The sequence below is a fragment of the Ipomoea nil genome, unplaced genomic scaffold (genome assembly GCF_001879475.1).
Source record: "Ipomoea nil cultivar Tokyo-kokei standard unplaced genomic scaffold, Asagao_1.1 scaffold1509, whole genome shotgun sequence".
Taxonomy (NCBI): Eukaryota; Viridiplantae; Streptophyta; class Magnoliopsida; order Solanales; family Convolvulaceae; genus Ipomoea; species Ipomoea nil.
Window position 1 is genome coordinate 491,184 of NW_017617937.1, and position 26,049 is coordinate 517,232.

At 33.8% G+C, this 26,049-nt stretch overlaps 1 protein-coding gene across 1 annotated transcript; it reads left to right on the forward strand.

Moving 5' to 3' along the window:
* The first annotated feature begins 1,373 nt into the window (after positions 1-1,373).
* LOC109188817 (PI-PLC X domain-containing protein At5g67130) lies at positions 1,374-4,137 on the forward strand. The gene is made up of 8 exons (XM_019339454.1): positions 1,374-1,557; positions 1,692-1,808; positions 2,015-2,152; positions 2,230-2,328; positions 2,439-2,742; positions 2,819-3,042; positions 3,145-3,231; positions 3,836-4,137. The coding sequence occupies exons 1-8, from the start codon at positions 1,465-1,467 to the stop codon at positions 3,848-3,850; spliced, it is 1,077 nt and encodes a 358-aa protein (XP_019194999.1). The 5' UTR covers positions 1,374-1,464; the 3' UTR covers positions 3,851-4,137.
* Positions 4,138-26,049: the final 21,912 nt, after the last annotated feature.

The window sequence follows — 26,049 nt, forward strand, 5'->3', positions numbered from 1 at the left end:
TGATATATAAATATTACAATGGCCCTGTTTGGTAAAATGGCTGTTAGCTGATAGCTGTTTGCTGTTAGCTGATTGTGTTAATTAGATGGTATAAATAGTTGATAACATTAGCTGATTGCAGAAAAGTGTTTGGTAAATTAGCTGTTAGCTAATAGCTGTTTGGTATAATTTCTTTTCTCAAAAAGCTAGTTGAAAAAGTTGCTTGAAGTAACTTTTTGAATTTTAGCCTTTTGGAGTTGCAAAAAGCTAATTAACCAAACATTTATATTGATATTTTAACTAAATCAAACAATTAATAGTGATCAAATAAGTCAAAATTGGCCTATAGGCCAATTTTTTACCAAATAGGACCAATATCTATTATAAGTAATAGTACGTTTCTTTATTTCAAATTGTTACTAATTTTTTATTTTTTTGCAATAAATATTATGATTTTTATCATAAATAAAAAGTAATTATTATAAAGCTAACTTGTCTTAATGCATGATTACTCACATCTAATGTGATTTATTTCTCACGTATAGTTTACACTATGCTATTACATAGAAACGTTGTGCACTACAAGAGAAAGAAGGCATCTACGAAGGTGTCTTGTTCGTCACCAAGTGTCGAGACAAGAAGAGGCGTCTTCAAGAATGGGATTAAGGCACCCATAGCTCCTTATTTGTTTAAAATTTTTTAATGAGGTTTTATTATTATTATTATTATTTTTTTGTCAGGTCCCTAGTTTGTACTATACAGATTAATTCCATTCACATCAAATTGATCCAATTAAGGGACAAAGTGCTAACAAGGGTTCAAACTCCTGACTTTTTTTAAAGAACGGTAATGCACAACCATTCAGATCAACTAAACTGTTTTAATTCAAAACCTTAATTAATGTTTTAAAATTATTTATGGACATACTAACTCTTATACATAAAGGTATATATAATGCCTGCTCCATATGGGAATAAATCAAAATTGTTTTGTTAATAAATGATTCTTCCCAAAAGGTTTTGTTAATAAATGATAGTCATATATAGATTTAGATGATCTAAAGATTAAAAAATAAATAAAAATAAGAAAAAAAAAGAGCTGAGTAAATGTTATAAATATATATATATAACTTTGAAAATTTAACTCGTTATCTTTCTTATAATTTTTGAATCATTCTTCCAAAAGGCTGAACCCCAACCCTATAATTTTTGAATCATTGATTTTGTATATGAATGACTTAGATTAGTCCACACTTCTACATAAGCCTACTTAAAAAAAAAAAAAAAAAAAAGAAGAAAGAAGTAAAAATCTTATCCCGCAGAAACCCAGGTCATATTCTTGTCATTTTCATTACTACCCCAACTTCCCGTCCTCTTTGTTTTCTCAGTTGCTTGAAACACCTATATATATACAGTACAGACAGTCCACAACACATTCTCTTTCTTGTTTTAGTTTCCTCAAACCTCATATCATAGTCCATTCATTATGGGTTTTCACGAAATTCTTGATTTATTGCTCATCGTTTCTGTCTTATCCTTCAACGTTGTAACCTCTGCTTGCTCCGGCGAAAATTGCCAGGTAATATATATTCCTCTTCATTTTTTTTCTCTAATTTATTTAGCCATGATATATATTTACAGATTAATACATATATATGTACGAAGCTAAGCTTTGTTTGTTGATAATTTGCTTTTTGTTTTCTTGTTTTTGAGGTTCTTGATGAGGAATGCTCAGACTGTGGAGCAGGGATGCACTGCCTGTCATGTCCGCTGGGATTTTCAGGTCCAAAATGTGTTAGATCCACAGCCACAGACCAGTTCAAGCTATTGGTACGTTAAATATAGTGATTTTGTCACGTTTATTTGTGGTTTTTGACTTTTAAATTTAAAAGTTAAAGAATTAATCAATTTAAAAGTTTAAGATCAAATATAGCAAAATTACTGTACTTGAAGGACTTCAGATGATATTAAATCATTTTCTAGAAAAAAAGAAGAATTTTTAAATTTTATTGAGAATAGTGTGTGTTGTTTGGCAGAACAACTCTCTACCGTTCAACAAATATGCGTTTTTGACTACCCATAACGCATTCTCCATTACTGGTTGGTCATCTCGTACTGGTGTTCCCAATGTTGCCCCTAAAAACCAAGAAGATTCTGTCACCCAACAGCTCAATGTATGTATGGGTTTGTTTGCTTTTACTTCAATTCTCTAATTTTCAGTTTTTTAATGTATTGTGGAATTTGATGTTAGAATGGAGTTCGGGGATTAATGTTGGACGTGTACGATTTCCGAGGAGATGTGTGGTTGTGCCATTCGTTTGGAGGCAAATGTCATGACTTTACAGCTTTTGTATGTCAGAGAACTCAAACACGTATTTCTGCACGATTATGTTTGATTAAAAGATGTGTTTTGTTTGAGTTAAAACTTTTAAACATGTTTATCTGTTTGGTGATAATAAGGAGCCTGCAGGGGACACGTTGAAAGAAATCGAAGCTTTCTTATCAACGAATCCATCAGAAATCGTAACAATAATCTTGGAAGACTACGTTAATGCCCCGAAAGGGTTGACCAAGGTTTTCACGGATGCCGGGTTGATGAAATATTGGTTTCCTGTGTCAAATATGCCCAAAAATGGTGGAGATTGGCCTCTTGTTAGTGATATGGTTGCTAAAAACCAGAGGCTTTTGGTGTTCACTTCGGTCAAATCCAAGGAAGAGAGTGAAGGCATTGCATACCAGTGGAATTACATGGTGGAAAACCAATGTACGTTTCAAAAGTTTAAGCTGATAGTGAGACTGTACATTTATTATTTATATGACGGTTTTTCTGTAATCTGAAGATGGGGATGGTGGAATGAAGAGAGGAGATTGCCCAAACCGGGGAGAATCACCACCACTTACTGATACTACCAAATCACTGGTTTTGGTGAACTTCTTTGGTTCGGTTCCATTGGAGCCAATGGCCTGTGTGCAAAACTCGGGGCCCCTGATTGACATGGTGGGCACATGCTATCTTGCTGCGGGTAATCGTTGGGCTAATTTCTTAGCTGTTGATTTTTACAAGGTAGTAAAATCGCTTGTACGAATATATACCATACATGATTGAACCGAGCGATTATTTGGATCATTGTTAAAGGGGAGTTAATAACAAGTTATGTTGTTGCAGAGAAGTGAAGGAGGAGGAACATTTGAAGCTGTTGACAGGCTGAATGGGGGGCTGTTATGTGGGAAAGATGATGTGCATTCTTGTGTGGTAAGCCATATGGGCTAGATTAATTTTTCAATGAGTACATATATGTCTTAAAATAATGTATATAGTTTACACCGAACCTAAAAATGATGTGAGTTTTTACTGTACTATAAGAAAAATTGGCTATTTCTAACTATTAAAGTGGTTAGAAACTTCCAAACTTTTCAACTTTTTTAACTGTACCAACCACAATTGGAAAGTGATTGAAACAACAAAGCTATGTTTTTGTTTTTTTTTTTTTGTTTTTTTTTTAATTACTCTCGTGGTCAGAAATCTTAACATCTCCAATAATATACCTTCAATTAGAAAATTTAAAAAATGGTACGTGTTAGATAGTTCTTCAAATGTGTAGTTAAGAAAATTGTTTCATGTGCTCTCAAAAGGGATCGAGTGGATAGATCAAAGCATGATTCTCGTATTGTAAGTTTGATTCTTGTTAATACTCTATTGGTCAAATCCGTTGAAAATTTTTTTTTTAGAACGATTTACATATCTTGTGTGGTTTAAGAGTTATTACACAAGAATAAAATTCATACAATGCATGCTGTCAAATAGTGATAATGAGTTTTCCTCATTTAAAAAAAATGTGTCACGTTTATAAATGCAGGGAGGATCTAAATAAGGAGGCTGCAGAAGGTGGAATACAAGAACAGTGTAAGACATTCTACTGCGTCATCATTAACGATTATTGGCGTCAATAATCATTAGATTATGCGACTTCAAATTACAAATTTGTCGCCAAATGACAACATAATTCAGGGTAGCTATAAGCATAGGCGAGGAGGATGTAGTAAAGTTTATAAATGACTATTGACTTATTGAGCAACATGTTTAAGTCAATTACAATGTCACACTAAAAGTGTGAAGCGGTTTAATAATTTTTTTTTTTTTTATCTATTGATCAAGTAGCACTACTGGAAATTTTGAAATTTCCGACCACCCGAAAGTGATCTTAAATCAAGTTGAAAGTCTTGTTCCGACCACTTTTGGTATCCGGAAAAACCTTTGTTGCTATTTCGACCACTTTTTGGATTTTTTGGTATCAACTTAATTTAAGATCATTTTCAGGTGGTCGGAAATTTCAGAATTTCCAGTAGTATAGGAGGATTGAGTCATTGAAGTATGAAATTTTTTTTGAAAAAAAAAAAAAAAAGTATGAGGTTGGGAGAACAATCAACTCATTAGAGTAACCTCAACCACTCAAATTCAAAATGAGGGATTTTTTTTTAACCAATGCTAAGGGAAAAAGAAAAAAAATTAGGTGGCTGCGGCCTGCGAGTAGGGCATGTGCATTGCACGCAACCTTTGACGTGGTTAATGCAAATTAACTTTCATCTCTTGATCTCATCTGTCCTCGCTTATCTATATAAGCTTACTTGTAGAAAAAAAAAAAAAAAAAAAATCCTTGTTGGCATTGCTCTTATCACTTCATTACTAGTAATTTGCCAAATTTTGATGTGCGATGGAATTGACATTTGATTAGGTATTACCAATTTTATGTGAAAGTTTGAAGGGATTGCTCGATCATTATATTGTAGATCATGGTTCACTTTGTAAAATAGGTCACTAATATATATAAGTTGATTTTTAATTTGCAACATATTCATTTTTTGACTCTATGTTCATTTTTAATGTATTAACTAAAAATATTTTATTTTTTTTGAAAAAACTATAACTTTATTAAAGCAATTGTTCAATACAGAAAGGTAATGAAGTAATCCAACAATAAGAACCAGTTTGAGAATGGACAGCCTTAACTAATGCATGGGCAAACTTGTTTACTGATTTAGGAAGAATGAACATTAATTTTTTTTTTTTTTGAAAATATTTAGTTAGTACATTAAATATTCTATATTGTAATGTTGACATGTTTCACAATAATAATTTGCCGCATTTGTCTAGAAATTGTCACAATTTGGGCCGTGTTTATAAAGCCCTTTGTAGTTTGGGCCTGGAAGTCTTAATGGGTTTGACCCTTCACTTATCGGACCATCCAATAATGGATAAATTATGTTGTGAACTCGGGTCCAAAATGACGTCATTTTGCTTCAAAATGACATTGTTTGAATTTTTTTTTTTAAAAAATTACTTCCTCCCTTATTGTTAACTTGTCGTTTGTCTTCGGAATTCGTTCCTCTATATTTACAATTTTTGAACTCTATATCACGATTTTTCAACTCTATATTCACACTTTTTCAACTCTATATTCACACAAAAAATATCATTGGCTGAAGAAACAGTGTCACTAATGACACCGTTATTCAAGACGCGCGTTTTGGACCTGGGTCCACCATCATGTCATAACAATTGATAATAATACGTTTTCTATATGAATACTTGATAGTAAGTTAATTAATACTATATTTAAAATAGAAACTTACCTTTTTGTATTAAAATCATCACATGATATTCATTCTTTGGTATGATAGTCTTAAATTTTTATTTTTTTTTGTTTTTTTTTTGTTATAAGTAAATTAGTTGACTCCACTAAGAGTTAACATTCATTTCTTGATGTGTGTGTGTTTTTTTTTAAATAATTTTTCATGGGCTCCATTAGTTGGATTGCATATTAATGGCCTGGCACTGAGATTCAAACCCATGATCTTTAGTCTGGCTTTGATACCAAATTGAAACATGTGCTCCATCTTAACTAAAAACTTAACCTGATAGTTGGATTGCACATTAATTGCTATATGCTCACACATTAATGGCTATATGCTCACAGGGCTACTCTTGATTTGACCAACTTCATCATGAGTTAATAAAAAACAATACATAATCGATTAATCTAGTTGTTTGAAACAGTTGGTAAGTGAAATGTACGTCAATGCACCTATCGTTTAACTCTCCTTTATTACAGATTAATATCTATTCAAACATACTACATCCCATATGAGAGAGGTCACTACATGTCATCTGAGCACATGGTGCTTGACCAATATATGTGTTTAGTTAATCGGCTTTTTGTAACTTCAAAATGCTAAAATTCAAAAAGCTAATCTAAGTAACTTTTTCAATTAATTTTTGTGAAAAGAAATTATATCAAACATCTTTCAGCTAACAACTAATTTACCAAACACCTTTCTACAATCAGCTAATGTTATCAACTAGTAATATCCTCTAACAGCTATTAGTTAACAAACATTTACCAAACATGGCCAAAATCAGATACTCGTCTCAACTAAATAGTAAAAACACAATGAAGGTCTTCAAATACCATACTAGACACAAGTCAATAAAGACACTTATTTACACCATACAATATATATATATGATCAAGATTCAAGAATCATTTCTCATAGGTTGCATTCATCATAGTTTGATCTTGGAAGAAGTGGATGTCATGAATATAAACAGCTAAGCATTATTAACCCATGATTACGATCGATCATGTTGTTGGTCCAGACAGAAACGTCAACTTTTCCGAGTTGTAATAAGTTGTTTGTCCGATGTTCTAGAAGCACAATGACCAGTTTCCTCAACATCGAACAACAATATAATAAATTAATTAATCAAAGAAAAAATTTACCGTGGTGTATCTCAATTCAATTAAAAAATAAAATTATGTGCTAATAAAGTGATCATGTGTTCGATTCCTAATAAAGATAGTATTAACTCTCTCACTCACGTGCGCTGACCGTAGAGATTCAAACATTGAATTATAACACTATATAAATTTTAATTAATGCTGGAACTGCATATTTAATTGTATATTATTATATGCTCAACAACACAATTGCATGCAAAATTAACTTACATAAGTCAAATAAACGTAAACTTGGATTATCCACATTACTCATTTCTGCAAGAATAATGTTTGTATCTCCTCAAGTTTTCCACATCCCATCATCCATAGTTAAAATACTGAATGCCGCATGCAAAAAAGGATAATGATGTTAGGATCATACCTTATGCAAAATAATCACTTAAATAGTAAGTTTTAGATCAAGCCATTTCCAAACACATAGGTGCGTAGCTCGTCTTTTAGATCGTCATATAGTCTAAATATATTTTAAAAAAAAAAAAGTACTCTTTAAATAATTGTGTTTACTTCAATTCTCTGTTTTCTATTTTTCAATTCTGGCATATGCTGCACTAGATGAGCGGACCCCTTTCCCACCACGCACGCACCAACTGAACCTCTCAAGAACGGTATCATAGGCACACAAGTCAATACCCGAGTTCCACTATAAAAGCTAAGTCAAGAATAAAAATTTGACACTAGCTAACTTAAGTAACCCTTTACAATCTCTTGTAAAATCAATCATATCATAAGCTCAAGAAAAATGTAAGAGCATATTCATGACTTGGGGACCATAGCTACCGAGGGATAAAATTGATTTCTCCATATATAAAAGTAAATAATATAGGGTGTTTGCAGGGAATAAATGAATAAGTATATGGTACAAAGATATCACGTAAAAATTATAACGGTAAAAAAATACGAGTACGGAGATCCACAAGCAATCATGGCCATGAAGTGAAATGGAGAGAAAAATAAGTAGAAGAAAGATTATTTGGACTATTATTTCATTAGCTACTATTCTCAAATACCTAATTTAGATATCCATCATAAATTTATGAACTAGGTTAATTTGCTTTAGATTCTCTACCTTAAAAACTCAAAGTCTGAACTAATTCTGTCTTATTTGATCACTATTAGGCATTAGCTATTTGACATGGTTAAATAACCAATATAAGTGTTTGATTAATTAGCTTTTTGTAATAGCTTATTGTTCCAAAATGCTAAAATTCAAAAAGCTGCTCAAAACAACTTTTTGATAAACTTTTGAATTGAGAAAGCAATTTTGCATGTAATCAACTATCAACTGACAACTAATAATTTACTAAACATCTTTCTACCATCAGCGAGTGCTATCAACTAGTCAACCATACTAATCCAATCAGCTAACACAACCAGCCCAATGTGTACTTTAACATCAACTGACATGACACGACACGATACGATATATAATTATTTCACATATAAGCCAGACACTGAACTATAAGGATCATCCAACGAAGGGAAGTTTGAGATTGGAACAAGTTGGGGTGGGAGGCGATTGATAGATTGTCGTGGATGAAAATATATAGATATGCCATGCAGTAGTCTAAGAAGGATGATTGTGAGTTGCAATAATTCCACGAGGGAGTAACATGCACAAATTTTATCTCCACATCAATTGCGCTGTGTGCAACCGTGCATGCATGTACATACATGTGCTGACAAGGACAGAATAGGGAATAAAAATTAAAGAGCCCCGCCCCGCCCCGCCGTTGCCAAGTACGGCGTCTCAATCCCATTGTGGAAAATAAATAAAAAGGATTGAATCCGTACTCCGAGAGTCTCTTCTTAGTGTCTCGATAGATGAGGTAAATTGCAAGACACATCTTAATAGTTTACAAGTTAATTGCTTATAACTTATATGGCCAACAAAGTCATGAGCTTATTCTGATTGATTAATCAATTATCGGTCTGTTGTGTATATCTCATATGTTATAACTAAAAGATGACATGTATGTCACAAATTATATGCCATGGACAATAAATAAAACATAATATAATATATTATTAAAGGCAGTCTACATGGAGCAAAACGGAATAGAGCAACCCAAATCACCACAATAATTTTTTTTTTTTAAACTCATTTTGCTCCCATGTACATAAGCAAACTACCGAACCCCATAAATCTTAACTTCTTTGTTTGTTTTTATTTTTGATCTCTTGCTCTCGTTTTTCTCAACACAGTCAAGACGTGTCCCAATCGAGAGCGATGGAATCCATTGTGGCCAAGCAATCATGGGGATCATATGGTGGAGGATCCCTAGCCGACCTCTTTTCACATTTAAAAAGAAAAAAAAAAAAGAGATGGAGATGATGATGATGATGATGATGATGAGATATGCATTGTGCAAATATGATCCCATTTTTCAAAGATTTGGAAAGAGCAGCACTAGTGTTTGAGAAAGATCACAATTATTAGTAGAAAAAAAAAGATCAAAGATGAGCCAATTGAAGACAAATGCAAATGGGGACCCTTTTCACACATGGGGTGGGGTGCCTTGTTGCCTTCAATTCATATCCTCTCTAGACCTTATTGTGTGCAGTTGTTATTATGTCGAGCTTTTGCCAATGGGACGTTGATTGATTTGGCTAACACTATGGGGGCATTTGGCTAGGATATGGAATTGAAATCAAATATTTAGTGGTCGGATGAGTATTAGTATAAATAATATTTTGCCCGTTTGATAATAAATATTTCTTATTAAAAGTATTAAAAAAAGTTTTTTATATTTTAAAGTTCCACACCAAAAGTAGTGAACCAAATGCTTGCTAAGATTCACTAATTTTAGGACAAGGACTCAATGGTTGTTCAACCTTACAAAGGCACAAATTTTTAGTGTAACATAGAAATAGGTGCATTGTTGGTTCCACCCCGCTGTCAGCCTCAACTACACAATATGTTTTTAATGGAATTTGAATTGGATTTAGCACCGACAGTCTTAACAGCACAATATGCTTTTAATGAGATTCGAACTGGACTCATGCACCTGCCAACTTCAACTGTACAACATGTTCGAATTTGTGACATGCTATTATATCAATTGTAAGAATGATCGAATTACTTACCACTATACCAAAAGCGATAGCTAGTAGTAAAAGACATGCATAATTTTATTTTAATATACTTGCATAACAAGCAAGTCCACGTTTTGATGGCAAGATACTGAATTTTACTCTCCGAACCGTTGCCCAACACTTATAATGTACAACAAACTATCCATTAGGAACTATAGAATATCAGTCTTTATTGCAACCTTTGAGCTCTCATTAAACTTTCATTATTTTCATTTTAGTAGATTGGTTTGTGTTGGGCCAAAATAATTAGCACCAACCTAACTATATAAATTTCATACACCAATATTATATTAAACCAAACATTACAAAAAATTAAACCGTAAATAACTTGAATTAAATCTTATAAACTAAATCAAACACATAAAATGAGACAATAATTCGGAAGTGCTTATATTACACTTCTCGTAGAGGAACCACACAAAAGTTAATATATATATATATATATATTATTCCATTATATTGCTATATGCTGGTTGGAGACACACACTTAGGGACCAATACCTCATCATGCACACACTACCTACATATATAGTAGGATATATTATATATTTATAATCATTTTACATTAAAAAAAAAAAAAAAAAAAAACTAGCTATCATCATCATCATCAATGTAGTACTAGGAGGGGTTGGTCTCAACATGATGCGATTTTGGGCACCCAATCCCAAATACTGTGCTGTTCACATCAAATTAAAGCAAAGCAAAGAAGATTTAAGGATACCTTATCTTATGTATGTACCACATCCTATCCTGGCCATGATGTCTCAGCCAGTTAAAAGACATAGAAAAGTTGAGAATGAAGAAGGTATGTATTCAATTCAATGCAGACTGGACCAGATCAGATGAGGTTTTAATTTGCTGCTTCTCCATAACAAATCATGGAACCTTAATAAATGGGCTAAGACACAGATCGACAGACATAAAGTTTAATTTATGGACAAGGTTACGTTGTACAACATTAAAGTTTAATTTGTTGTTTTCAAATCAAATCAGTGTTTTGCTAGTGTTGGAGCTACTGGTAAGTCTAATATACTAGTGTTTTACCCATATGATGCACTGAAAAAAAATATTTATGTTTTTATGAATTTTAATAAAACATTAAGAAAATGAAAATATGTTAAAATGTACAATATATATAATAATATAGTTGGACTTCCATATATTTGGTCAAGTATCTATTTTCATAGCATATAAAGTTAAAATTAAAATTTTGTATGATAAATGATGGATTTAATTAACCCGGGGTGGACCCGAATCAATAAATCCGGATAAGAATGTTATATATAAATAATATAGAACGATGTAGTAAGGTCGCTGGGGACCGTATATTATATTAATTGCCGTAGGAATTGGCTATTACAGATATTCGATAAGACAAAGTGTGTAATGAATGTATAACGTAGATAGAAATGCCCTTTGTTAGGACAAGGAGGGGGGTTTTTCTACAAGCTAAACCCTCCAACCGCCTCCCCCTAAATCGGGGGTGGTTAGATCTCAACTTTGACCGGGCCCGGGTGGACTGGGTCGGGTCGGGTCCCGAGCTCGGGTAGGACCGAGCTCTCCGACCCGAGCCCCCACGGAGGTCGGCGCGGGTCGGGGCACCTCCATGGTGCCGTAAGTCGGGTGCTTTTGGGCTCTAACGTGATGCTCCGGGTCCGTGTTGCTACCCCGGGTCGGGTCGTGTGTATAATATATCCATTAATAAATAAAGTCTGTAATCATATACATATTTAGATAAAATTAAATAGAAATTTACATTTAAATTAATTTATTTTTAATTGTTTTTTTTTTGGTGCAAGGGAGGGGCTAGGGCACCCGGTATGTTATTCTCCGAGTAGTAGCCCCTCTAGTGTCCACATGAAGGAGCTCTGTTAATAAATCTAGTGATTCATTCATAATTATAGTCCCCCAATTGCTACTTTAATTTGCCTAAGGCCGGCGAGTATGTCCGCGCACTTGTTGTCCTCCCTCTAGACAGGGACGGAGCCAGAAATTAGGTTGAGGGGGGCGAAGAAGTAGGGACAAATTCAGAAAAAAATTTCAAAGGCGAAACATTAAAACAAAAGAGATAATTTTTTTTTAAAAAAAAAATAAATTACCTAAGAAATATAATTGTAAATATTGTTGGATATGGACGAAAAATAAAACACATCGAAACTTTACAAAAATATTCATAACAAAATATGAAACATAATTAATTTGAATTAAAAATACTATAAAAATATGTTGATGCTAAAGGATTCGAACTTTGAAACATAATTAAGTTGAATTAAAAACACTATGTTGATGCTAAAGGATTGGAATTATGAAACATAATTAAGTTGAATTAAAAACACTATAACAATATGTTATTGCTAGGTTTTGAACCCTTGACCTTTACAATTGTTAAACATGTGCTCAACTAGGGGTGTTCAATCGGTTAACCGAAGTTTTAAAATTCCTTTAACCATTAACCGAACCAATTCGGTTCGAAAACGGTTAACCGAAATTTGTTGATTCGATCGGTTAACCGAAAATTATCCGAAGTTTACACACCCCTATGCTCAACCAACTAATCTAACTCATTCTTATTGCCATTTAGTAGTTTTTTTTATACTAATACTAAAACCTGTACTATATATATACATGTATACATACAAAGATTATATATGGGGTGAGGGTGGGGTGAGGGGGGCAGCCACCCCCTACCCCCTCCCCCCCTTTGGCTCCGTCCCTACCTCCAGACATAAACAACCGTAGCCCTCCCCAAACTCTCAATTAAATTCCTGCACCCCGCATCCATAACCTCCATATCATGATTAGGTTGTCGTTCTCCTATCATGGCTTTAACCACTGCCTCCAAGTCCAACTCTACTACCACATTGTCATAACACCTCTCTTTGACGAGTCGGAGACCCTCTCACAAACCCCACAGTTCTGCAAGGAAACTGCTTGTAATCCTGATGTTGACTGTGAGACCAACAAGCCACACCCCATGGTGGTCCCGCACCAAACCTCCCACACTAGACCAACCTGAATCGCATTTTCTAGTCCCGTCTGTGTTCATCTTAAACCAACCTTCTTTCGATGGGGACCACCATACTGCACCCAACTCATCATGCTGATTTATTCCTAATTGTATTTCATATTATATTATAATTCCACCAATATGAATAATAACTATGATAATTATATTTAAAAATAAAAAATGATGTAAATTTTAAATTCTTTATTCCTAATGATGTATATTATTAATTGCACTTTTAATACATTTTACATTCACTTAGGTGCACTACATGAAACTGTTACTTGCCATTTTAACACAATTTACTTGCAAATCAAAGTTTAATTGTTTACCAAACTGTTACTTGCCCTTGAAAATGGTTGCACTTTTAAGTGATTTTACTTGCACTTTGTACTTGTACACTTGCACAAGTTTCTTGTACTTTTAACACATGTTACTTACACCAAAATTCGAGTTATTTACAAAGATGTCACCCCGTCTTTTAAAAAAATAAAAAAATTACACATAATCCTTTAAATATGGACACGTGGACAGTTACAATTGCTTCTCATTTCTTTCTTGGACATTCATTCTCACACCTATATATATATATATATATATATATATATATATATATATATATATATATATGTATGTATGTATATGTGTGTGTGATTGGTACATGTATCATTCTAGCATATTCGGGACGCGTGTAGGTAATTGTATAGCCATTCAAGTTCCTCCTACACATTGCCTCCCTTAATAAGTACAACCCAAGCTGAATTTGAATTACATTGTAAAATGGTAGACATGGGATGCTATATAGACAAAAAAGAATAATGAGAGATACAAAAACCAAATAAAATGGAGCATGGAATAATGTGAAGGAAGAGAAGCCAGCCACAAAAAGTCGAATCCAACCCACGCGTGTACAATTAATACACTGCCATTCACAGACCTCATCATCTCAATATCTCATCTCATCTGCTTCCATTGAAGCTGCAGTCCCCATGCATTCTTTCCCCAAGTACACAACCTGCAGCCGCTGATGACCAAAAGATTCCGCAGGCGCAGTAGAAACCCAAGTGGGTAAAAACCAAAGCTGCAGAAAGTGAAACATCACAGTTAATACGGTTACAGTGGGAGTTAAAGGGTTTGTGTTTTGTGCTGGCTGGCAAGGCAGTTTGCAGGCTCAGCTCGTGACTATTCTGCTGCATGGTTGACTGCTTCGTCACCCCCACCATCGATCTCAAGTCTGAATGCAATCCCTGAGCCTTCAATATTTTGCCTCTACTCTGTCACTGCTCAGAATCCTACCATTTTAGCTGCTCTAGCCTTTGGGTTGGACCATCCATCATCCCGCCCTGTCACACCACAGTAAATGTGCATGAAAAGTCTCATCACCCAAATATACTTCTTTTTTTTGAGAACAAATATACTTCTTTTTACTACTTTAATTTTTTTTTTTATTTTTTAGAGACTTCTTTTACTACTAAATCAATAATAAAAGAATGAATGACAAAGACAAGATATTGAGTTAGGAAGACAATAGAGCTTTGTATTAATGACTTATGTAATACGATTACAAGAGAGATTGTGATGTCTTGATAAGAAAAATATGATAATTTTGTACTAATTTGACCTTTCTCCGAGAAAAGAATGGGTAGTTATACCCCTTTTGACCACGTCCATGTGCCCCACCTGGCCTCGTAGTTGAGTCTTGACCAGCCGGGACCAAGCAAGGTTGTTGTGAACACTAGTGTATAAGTATTTTGGAGTCTATAGGTTAGGTTGAAGCATATTTGGTGATTTACTTCCTCCACCCGTCTTTAGGACAGAGCGGTGAGGGAAAGTTTGGGGTTCAAACGTAAATTTTACTCTAGATTTGAGGATAAAAAATGGAGGTATGGATTCAACATTGTTATGGACAATAGTTCACAGGAATTTGAGGGGTCTATAGGTCAGTTGAGGCATTTTCGATGATTTACCTTTTCCACTGGTCTCCATGAGCGGTGAGGAGGAAGTTTGTGATTCAAACTTATATTTACTCTAGATCTCCTGATATGAAGTATTGACAAGTAATCTTTATTAGGTGAGTCTTGGAAAAATGTACTCAGTAGTAAACATAAAAAAATTTAGGTGAGGAATTAAAGTTAGAGGTAAATTTTGGGAGTTTGTGTAGTATTTTTCCATTAAAAATTTAACACTAATGTCTCATGAGTATATATTTTGTGACATTATTTTGAGTTGGATCCATATAAAATTTCAATCAAATTCAAGTAGATTTAATTTTCATATTCTCTTAGGAATAGATGAATTTTTTACATATATATACTCAAAATGCTTAAAGATGAATAGGAAATTGATTATATTTTCACAATGTATATACTAAGTTGGGAAAATATTTGGAAAGACTTATAAATTTGTCTTGTGTGTGAACTAATATAATATATAAATATTTCGTTAGAAGTGAATTTAAAATATATAAAAAAAATTGTAAAGTAAATCACTCTAAGCTGAAAAAAAAATATTGATAAGAATATAATTGAAATTATAATCTTTTAAGTAAGAGAATTATATTCCACATATTCGATTACACCTTATCGTGAATATAGATGCATTATTTCAGAAAGAAAATAACATTTTTTTTCAATAAAACATACTCCGTATAATATAAGTATATAACATATGAAATAAAAAAAAAAAAATTATCTTATTATGGGTATTATGTATTATGATGTACAGACAAAAATCTATCGGTTCTGGGAAGCGACGACGAAAAATACCAAGTGCACGTGAACATGAACTCCCCACACGTGCGGTATACTGACACGTCATCCCCTACTCCCCTGAACTTCTGCCTTCATAATCAATATTTCTTTTTCTTTTTTTGGAATAATATTTCTTTTTCTTTTACTTTTTCTCTCTCCCTTAATCAGAGTGAGAACAGGGATAATCTTTTTATTTATTTATTTATAAATAGATAATCATAGATTTGCCAAGCACATTGTACTTAAATGACACTCGGGTTGGAATTTCATATGCGAGATTTTGAGTTCGAGCCTCAATGGAGACATTATTGGCTCTTTGTGCTTTATTTGTAATAGTAAATCGCGAGTCGCAAGCCCACACAATCACGTAGTCGCACAATTAACTTACCGGTCAGACCATAGTATTCATGCGTGTACAAGAAATTTAATACACACCTTAATCATCTCATCTTGAGCCTTTTTCACATTCACATTTCTAGTGGATTCAGATTAGAATGCACACACTGCTGCCTTCAGTCGTTACATCAAGTCAAGTGATGAACCACTACGCTAGGTCCCGAGACAGGACAAGCTTCTTTTAAATTTAATGAATAATATATTAATAATGACATATTGAAATATCAAGATTAATAAAAAGTTTTTATGTCAAGCCTAATAGGTAATATGATTATATTGTTTTTATTACTATCAATCAATTGGCAAGGGTCTCTTCCACTCGGTGTAATCAAATTAAAAGTGCATACGGCATACAACAAGCTTTAATGTTTGTATTGGGTGCTCCCCATTGCATCCGGTACAAATTAAACCACCACAATAACACAAAAATTCAAGTTGTTTACACACTTTTATTAAAATTTACTAACTCTTAATAGTGTTAGGAGTATCAGAGCATCAATTTCATAATATACAACAGATTATCAACAAAAATAACACTTAAATATTTGATGTTGATAGAAGTGTAGTGTGGAAGTGCGGCAGGGGACAACGGTTTTGAAATGGGCATTTCAATAGATTTCTTTTGTTTTTTCAACTCAAATCATATCGTGGGATTAAGGATAATAGACGAAATTGATGTCACAACTAACCAACCAGATAAGGTTACTTTGCTTTACAAATTGAAATACCACCTCTAAACAAACAATAATATCCTTAGTGGAGTTTGTTTTGCTTGCCCATAATAAACGCATAAACCTCCACGAAACATACAGGTTTTCATGGGTCTTGATTATACTTTTTTTTCAAAAGCAATTTAATAATTATATTAATATGTGAAGTACAATTAGCTAATAGGATTACAATAATTCAACAAAGTTAACATGCTAATTGATATAACCTATATATAAGGAGAAGCTAATTCGTACCAATAACACGAGTCAGTCATGACTAGGCATGTTTCAAGACCTAACCACTCAATTGAGTACTTTCAAGGAGGATATATACTAAACTAACATTCGTTCATCCTTAACTAAAAGTTAAAGGGTTCGATTTTTTGCTTTGGAAATGGAGCAACTTTAAATCTCCAGACCAGTTGTCCCACTCAAAAGAGGTGCCTACAATTCAGCGAGGGGATTAGTCACTGTATCCGACGGTAGAAACCATGGGTATACAAAAAAAAAAAAATAGTAAACTAACATCTTATACATTATTTGACATGTTTAATTTCTAAAGTCAGTTGGCATTTAGTATGGTCTAACGTCTTGTATTTACTTTAGTAGTTCATTTACCAGCACAGTACAAAACACTTCTATAAATACCCTTTCTCTAACCTTAAATTTAGTTGTATTAACAGTTCACTTACTAATTATCACAATTTATCTATTAGGTCTTTGTTTCCTTGTCTATAATATCTCTCATTTAACTATATATATATATATCAAACAAAAATTACTCATTGATAATGATGGGGACATGGGACCCCGGAAACCCATTTTAATGAGAAAGTCTTGGCCCAACCGCCCAAACGGGTGTCTATCTTTATGGGTTGCCCAATAAGAATAATGGAAATCTATTGGGCTAAGGAAAGAAGGAAGCTTTGAGCAAAAGATTATAAGAATTATTATTAAAGGGTATCAAACCCACAACCTCAAGCATAACAACACAGGTTCTAAACCACCAAGCCACTCAAGATCTTGTATATTAATGGGCAGGAAACTCGACTTATGCATGGGAGTAAGCTGGAAGCAAAGTAGTGGAGGGACACCTGTGTGGCCAAGAATGAAGGCAGCCCGATGCCGTCTATTTTTCAACCATTCGTGAGTCCTTAGCTTTAACAATATAAATAGGCACCATTCCCTTCCTTTAAAAGGCACCCCTTAGCTAACCAAACCCCTCTTGGTCCACTAGTATGAGCTTCCTCCCCTCTGTTGGCACACCAGAGTTTGAGTTCTGTTGGTAACATATTTAGTTTTGTTTTATTTATTAGTCCTTTAGCTTGTGTTATTTATTTATTTATTATTTGGCCGCCATGAGATAAATTTTGTAGATTAGGTTTGGACCCAATTTTAAACGCCAACAAGTACAATTATAAGAAGTTTTATCACAAATGTTAAGATCAAACACTTATCATTACGTCAAAAATTATAGTCGTCTTCTCTTCTCTTTTTCTTTTTTTTTTGAAAAACTATAGTCGTTAGTAACGAAGATTCAACTTTATTTTCTTATACTTGCTCAGTTCACCCCACCAAACATTCTCCCAACAATTCCCTCCCAACACTTATCAAGATGTTGGGCTCGACCCTCCAAACCTTCGTCCAACAATAAACATTATGAATAATTTCTTTCTTAAAATTTAAATCTTATTAATTGAGTAATTAATGATGGGATTATATTTGAAAAACGTTTCACATTTTCTTCTCCCCTAAAGGTTGAATCCCCAGCACCAAGGGTCGTAAACCCCGGATTAATAGAGCATATGGCCAGACACCGTCGTGCGCACAAGAAATTTGTCCATTTTGAACATAATTTCCCATCGCTGAAGTTTGAACCTTAGTCTTTTCTCTCAAATATTATTTACTGAACCATTGAACTAAGCTTTTGCTGGAAAAATCGATTCACATCAAAATAGGGGAGGGGGAGAGAGAGAGAGGAGAGGAAGATGCAATAATGGAGGGTGGATATGATGGGGATGGGAACCAACCGAGTGAAGCAAAAAGCACAAGAGAACAAAACAGAGGCCCTCGTGCAACTCTGCACTCTCTAACGTCCATCACTCATTTAATGAACAACACACACAATAAAGATAATTACAACTCGCGAAAGTGACATGCACATATACATACATATGTATATTTTCATAGCCGTGACATGCATGCTTTCTACGTACGTACCACCACCTATACCTATATACATGTTCTCATCTTTGTGGTCATACGTGTCGGATCGGCTGCTTGACTTTACACTCATACTATCCCCTCCGCCCCTCCTCTAACCCCCGCCGCCCACCTCCACTGCACCCGCCCGCCCTAGCTATTGCATCAGTACTCCCAGCCATACATACCATGTGCACTGTTAAAAAACTTGAGATTGCCCCTCGTGGCTTAGCGTAAAATTTAAAGGTCATGACTGAAGGTGACAATGTGAAAGTTCAAATGTCACTTGAAACATATATATAGAAAGAGGTTTAGGTGTGAATAAGTGTTTTTCGTGCGGTTGTGCGGTTTTAATATGCGTCAGTTTTGTACTTCAAATTAAGTGCGTGAGTCTTGTACTTAATGTGCGTGAGCTTGTACTTAATGTAAGTTGTTGTTGAAATTTAAGTTCGTGAGTTTTGTGTTTACGGTGCGTGAGTTGTGTGCTTAACATGCGTGGATTTGTGTTTAATGTGAGTAGTTGTTTGAAACTTAAAAGGTGCATGAGTTCTGTGCGTGAGGCTTGTGCTTAACATGCGTGAGGCTTGTGTTTAACGTGCGTGAGATTGTGTTCTTAAGATGTTTTGTTTGTGTGCTTAATGTACGTGTGTTTTATACTTTAAGTCCATCAAATTAATGCTTAACGTGCATCCACCTGTACAACCGCACGCACCTCCAAATAGTAGCTACAGGTTACTATAGTCTCACACACCCAAAAAAAGTCTCACACACCCAAAAAAAAAAAAAAAAGTTCTAGATATTAAAGGTGGAGATCAAGGATAAATAGATAAGTGTTTAGATCCGGCCGCTTAAGTCCAAAAAAAAAAAAACGTTGTTGGAATTGATTGGGAAAAAACAATTAAGCATAGAAAAATGGTACCAAGCAGGCTTTGTTCAAGTCAAAAAGTAATGTAAAATGTAATTAAAGCTAATGACAAGACAACAATTAATTGTTTTTTTAGGTTTGATTGATGTGTTAGTGGGTAATGCATGAAGAAGCAAATTTAAGATAAAATTGATAAGTCAATAAAATACAAATAATGGAAATGGAATAATAATATTTTATAATTCCATACATTAAGAAATAGTGCGTGTTTAGTATGTTAAGATATGACTCTGCACTCACTCGATCACTGATACAATTTTGATGTGATTAGTTCGTGATGGTGGGTGCATGTTTAATATATCAATTAACAAGTAATTAATATTTAGGGGCCGTTTGGTTCACGGAATGTCAGATTACCTTAGGGAATGTTAGATTGCTGGGAATGTTAGATTACTGGGAATGTTAGATTCCTGTGTTTGGTTAAAATTGGGGTATGTAATATAATCATGTTTGGTTTAGGGTTATCTTTTATACACACTATAATATCCTTAACATATTTTCATATATTTTAATAAATTTAAAAATTAAAATAAATAAATAAGATAACGGTATCATATATAATTACATGATTTTAAAATATTAACTCTAAAATTTTGAACTTGAGAAACAAAATTATTTTATATGCTAACATAACATAATAAAAATTAAAAAATATATAATTACAAATATATATATATATATATATATATATATATATATATATATATATATATATAATAAACTAACATAACCAAAGTTATCTTACATTACCTAAGATTTTGAAGGGAATCACATTCCCTTCAAAATCCTATGTGGAAGGAATGTGACATTCCTTGGGAATGTTACATTCCCTAAGATAATATGAACCAAACACTGTTATGTGAACTTTGGAATGTTACATTCCCTTGGTTATGTTATATAACCTGAACCAAACGCCCCCTTAAGGTTATGTTTTATAATTAATATATAAGGTTATGTTAATACGTGTGTATAAATACGGCACGTAATCATGAAGATATATATCAAGTGTGTCAAATCCTTGTCCAAGGATCTCTCAAAGGATCCACACTTTTTCTTCAAGTCTACATCCCATGGTCCTTTTGAGCCACCCAAGACAAGCTATCAGCTTTCAGCCCAAAGTTTAAAAAGTTTGGGAGAAGAAAAGTTAAAAAAGTTTTAAGTGAGGTGGAAAAAGAAATAATGACAATATTAATTGGCCTGAGATATATTTTCTTACAACCCCACCCTCCCCCTCTTAGAAATAGGTTCTTTAAGGGGTTAAACTAGTCGATCTTTTAATACATAAATTTTAATTGGTTAGTTGAGATGTGTTAATGATCTAAAACACATAAAGATTAAACACTAATTCATTATTTTTGTATCTGATTTCATGTTGTGTTAATAAGTCATGTCACGAATTACCAGGTTTAAGTCAAGTACTCATTTGAAGAAGTAAAGAAATATGAACCTTTAAATTAAAAGATTTTTGGTTGGTACATAAAAAATTTATGATTGTAACTACATTTAATTTTAACTGTAAAAATTGATAGGTACATAAAAAATAAGGATATTTTAAATACGTAGTCTACGATGATATGACATGGTGCGTGAGGTGGTAAAGTTGTACAAGTAACAAGATACATGAATTGTCTGTCTACATACGATGATACGATGAGATTTGTAATAATCCTTTTTTTTTTTTTTGGAAAAAGATTTGTAATTCTAGATAGCTTAGCTAGTACAGTAGTTCCACTACATTATATATATTGAAAGGGTTGTTTGAAATGTGTGTCGCTGGAGTACAAAACTTATTACATATGTAGTGCACGTGTGGTTAGGTTTGGTCAAAGATGATTCATTGAGCTGTGTGAAGGAACATGCATGGGTAACTGCGATTAGATTAGACATAAAAGACATCATGCGAAAACAACCTACTACGTACTACTACGTACTGCTGCTAGCCTATCTAGGCTGTAGCCTACTAGGCAGTGTCACGAGTGGTCGAAGCATTTGCTGTTCTTAGCTACACTTTCATCCCCATCTCACTCGTGGGCATCTGTCATTTCTCACCTTGTCTAGCCTGCTGGATCCAATACTATTCGAGCATCCTCGATAGTAGTGATTTGTTGTGGTTTTTGAGGTGCAAATTAAGAGAAAGAGAAAGTTAGAAAAGAGAAGAAGAAAAAAACGAAAAAAAATAATAATTAAAAAGTAGGTCTGATGCCAGAAGAAGAAAAAAAAAAAAAAAACTAGAGCAGCGGGTGCGTGGCTGGACACGGTCTGTGCAGATCATGCAAGCAATACCATTCTGGCCGAAATAGAGCAACGGGTGCGCCTCTCCTTTCCCTTTTCTCTTTCCTGGCAGGCCCCACAAAATACCATTCTGGCCTGAAGATCCTAACTCTTCTCTCTTCTCCCTCTCTCCTCCCCACATAAGTCATGTTCTCCTCAAAAATTGGGAAAAAAATCACAGACAAAGATGCTCTTAATGAGTGTAGAAAAGTGGTAAATTTACAAGGGTTAAAAAGGTAGTAACTCTATAGTAAAATTTTAACAATTTTTGTTTTTTTTTTTAATGTTTAATAGTTGATACGAAGTAAATCACACCTGAGGAGTAGATGACATCAAGAAAATATGGACAAAAATTGAACTCATGATCTTTTGATACGATAATCATGTTCTACTCACTTTGTTATCTCTTTCGATACAATTTTTAAATGTTTGAACATTTAATATACAGAAGTAGTTTTTTTTTATTAGTTTTAAGGAAAATAATTTTTTTTGTAGAACCCTAGCCTTATTTGGGTGTGGTGCTTGATCCACACTCAAGAGGTTATTTGGGTGTGTTATCATTACCTAAGAAGAAAGAACAAGGGACCCAATATCACAAGGCCAACACTTCAAGAAATTATTTTAACTCATTCCATAAGGAGTCTAGAGTTATCAAACTTGGAGATCAAGATGGAATCTTATATATAATGCACGAAAATTCTTAAGGGTAACTACTCTCATCGTTCGATAATATTTTTTCCTAATAAATTATATACTTGTATGTTTTCTTTGCATTTCATATCATGAGTTTCTTGTATTATATTTTATTCAGACTACCATCTTTGAGCGGGGCACTGGTAGATATATAATATTAGATATACATATATTATTTTAAAAAAACTTTTAAATTTCATTTCAAATTATTTGACATTAGTGTTTCTGTATTCTACTCATGTATTAAATTTAAAATTTGATTATAAAAATTTATGTTAACTCCATATATGGTATAGAACCATTTCTTTTACTATATATCCTAGACCTATAAAATAATAGGACTGCCCATGATTTTATTGTAACCCGTTTTCATGCTACCTAGATGGTACATCCAAAGGCTATGTGTGTGCTAGCTTATGTATTCACATGGTTACCAAGAAAAAGTGTTGTAGTGATGGAGTTGAGATTGTGTAGTTAGGTGAATTGAGCCACATGCATGATATAAAAATTAGGGTTGAAAATGAAAAGGGAGCTAGCTAGGGTTTACTTTTGATTAGCTCCAATGGGGTTGTGTGCATGTGCATATTGTTCATAAATTAGGGACCTTTTCTTCCCCCAGAAACTTTTGTTGATCCATAAATCAATACCTTAATCATTAAAGATCAAACATCACCTTGTTAGAAAAATGAATAATTGTAGTACTTGCATCTCTAGGTACTTCATTGTCTTTTCCTTTTTTATCAATCAATATCATCATCCATACATGACCCCCTACCCCCTACCCCTAGGCCCTACCCCCATTCCCACCTCAAGCATTTTTTTATTTTTATTTTTTTAAGTAAGAGGCCCCGAAGAAAGGGGCGGTGGCAAGTGCGTAGAGCATGATTCTTATACCAAAATGTCACGATCGAGTTGATTTTTGCAAACATCGTTTTGGTCAAACCTATCGCATATGGCCTTCCTAATGCACGGTACCACTCTTGTATGGTTTGCGAACTATTACAAGGGAGTGGAGTTTATTCAGTGCACACTGATTTACAATGATGGCTAGTTTCTCTTGTCACCCAAAAAAAAATATTGAGGAAGAGCTCAATTTAATGAATACCTCATGATATATTTGCATTGTAAATTGGTTAACCCCAAAAGAAAAGAATCAAATTATTAACACGTAAATAGAATATTAAGGAAATGAAATTAGGAGATGAATGTTGGCATGTTGCATTACTCTAGTTCAATTTCTATTTGCAATATTAATATTTTGTTTACCAATATTTATGATTAGTTCCTATGAGAAGCTAATTGCGCTGTAGATTAGAGGTCTATGCATTATGATCACTCTCATCATGGTCTTAATATTTTTGAGAATCCTCCTAGAGGGCTTAGGCTCGATTCTTTATACTAATATTATGGGCATTTCTTTGCCCACATTCTTGTAGGGCTTTTTTTTTTTTTTTTTTTTTTTTTTTTGCCATATCCTTTGTATTAAAAAAAAAAAATCAAGATCTCATTGTATTTTATTTAAAATGTAATAACGACACCTAGTAATTAAGAAAGTTCACAAAGTGTCATTAGCATAGTTCATTTCCATAGTGTTAGGATAATTAAAAGGTTAGGATCTGATTCTTGTTCAAACATTAATTTTAAACATGAATTCAAACCTCAATTACACAAAATATATTTAAATAAATTTGGAGTGTGGTGGATGTGGGTTTATACGGGTTGGTCTGTGGATGGGAGAAACCTCCATCCCCGCCTGTCTAAAAAAGGAGCTAAAGGGGCCTAACTCGCTGGCCCATTTTGACAACTCTAACATGACTACATACAAGTGCACTTCCTAACCCTAGAATGAACGGTCTAAATGTGCACTTCTCAACCCCATAATGGTCTACATATGCACTTCCTTCTATACGCGACCTAGTGTATTTCCCAACCTGAAGAGTTTGTATATTTACTTATCGACCTCCTTATTAGTAGACTTGTCAACCTTAATATCAATGTACTTTCCAACCATCATTACTAGATAGGTCAACTGCATTGTCACCTCATCAACTTATGTGTGTCGTGATTGACACGAGTGGCCAATCGAAGAACGTACGCCAGTTATGTAAGTATTGTCTCATTGCCACTTAGTATAAATAGAGAACTCTCCATAATGGAGTGGGGGGGGGGGGGGGGGGGGGGGGGAGCCTCCCAACTTGGTGTGGTCAGACCCCTAGTGGGTTTCCTGGCCTCATTACTCTCCCTCAGTTAGCTTATGATCTCATTATTGCCCTTGTATTTAAGTTGTATTTTACTAGTACTGAGTAGATAAGTCGGAATGTGTACTATTCAACAAGACAATAGTTATGCTGTGCAACTGTGTGCACCATGCGATTGCAAAACGACGTCGTTTTGACTAAAAACGCGCGTCCCATTTAAAAAAAAAAATTCAGTTTCGATTCCCCTCAACAACATTATTGTGGATATATAGTTATGAATTTGTGGATATATAGTTATGAATTTATGGATATTTAGTTCATTCATTATTGTGGATATTTAGTTCCTTCATTGTGGATGTTTACTTCATTCATTGTGGATATTTAGTTCATTCATTGTGGATATTTAGTTCATCCATTCTGGATTTTGTGTTATTCATTCACTGTGGATATATAGTTATGAATTTGTGGATATATAGTTATGAACTTGTGGATATATAGTTATGAATTTGTGAATATATAATTCAAATTATGTAAAAAAAAAAAAAAATGCTATTGCCGGAAATCGAACCTGATTTTTTTTTTAAAGTGGAACGCGCGTGTTTAGTCAAAACGACGTCGTTTTTGCAACCATGTGCCACACGGTTACACAACATAATTTGCGTCAACAAAAATAGTGGATTTTGGCATAGCCCAATTTAGAAAGACTTGTGATTTTTTTTTTTTTTTTTTGGGTTTTCATGTAAAATGTCTTATCTCGTCATTCTTTATACTACCATTTAGTTTCACCATGTAGGCTAATCGGAGTCAATTTACGCTATCAATAAATTTATAAGCTTTAATTTGCTAGCAGCTACGTGATGCAATACTCGAATTTGGTGTTATTGTGAACACTAGTGTACAAGCATCTGGAATCCTTGATTAGTTGATTCTGATTAGTTGAGAGAGATACTACATTTTACCTTATCCACTAGTCTCTAAGAATCTTTAAGTTTGTGATTGAAGTTTGAATCTACAATATTTCTTAAAGAAACT

Excerpts from the sequence above, each read along its gene's own strand:
- LOC109188817 (XM_019339454.1), top strand. The coding sequence starts at position 1,465 with ATGGGTTTTCACGAAATTCTTGATTTATTGCTCATCGTTTCTGTCTTA. Across the intron at positions 1,809-2,014 it reads CAGACCAGTTCAAGCTATTG|AACAACTCTCTACCGTTCAA; the intron begins GTACGTTAAATA and ends GTTGTTTGGCAG. Across the intron at positions 3,043-3,144 it reads TAGCTGTTGATTTTTACAAG|AGAAGTGAAGGAGGAGGAAC; the intron begins GTAGTAAAATCG and ends ATGTTGTTGCAG.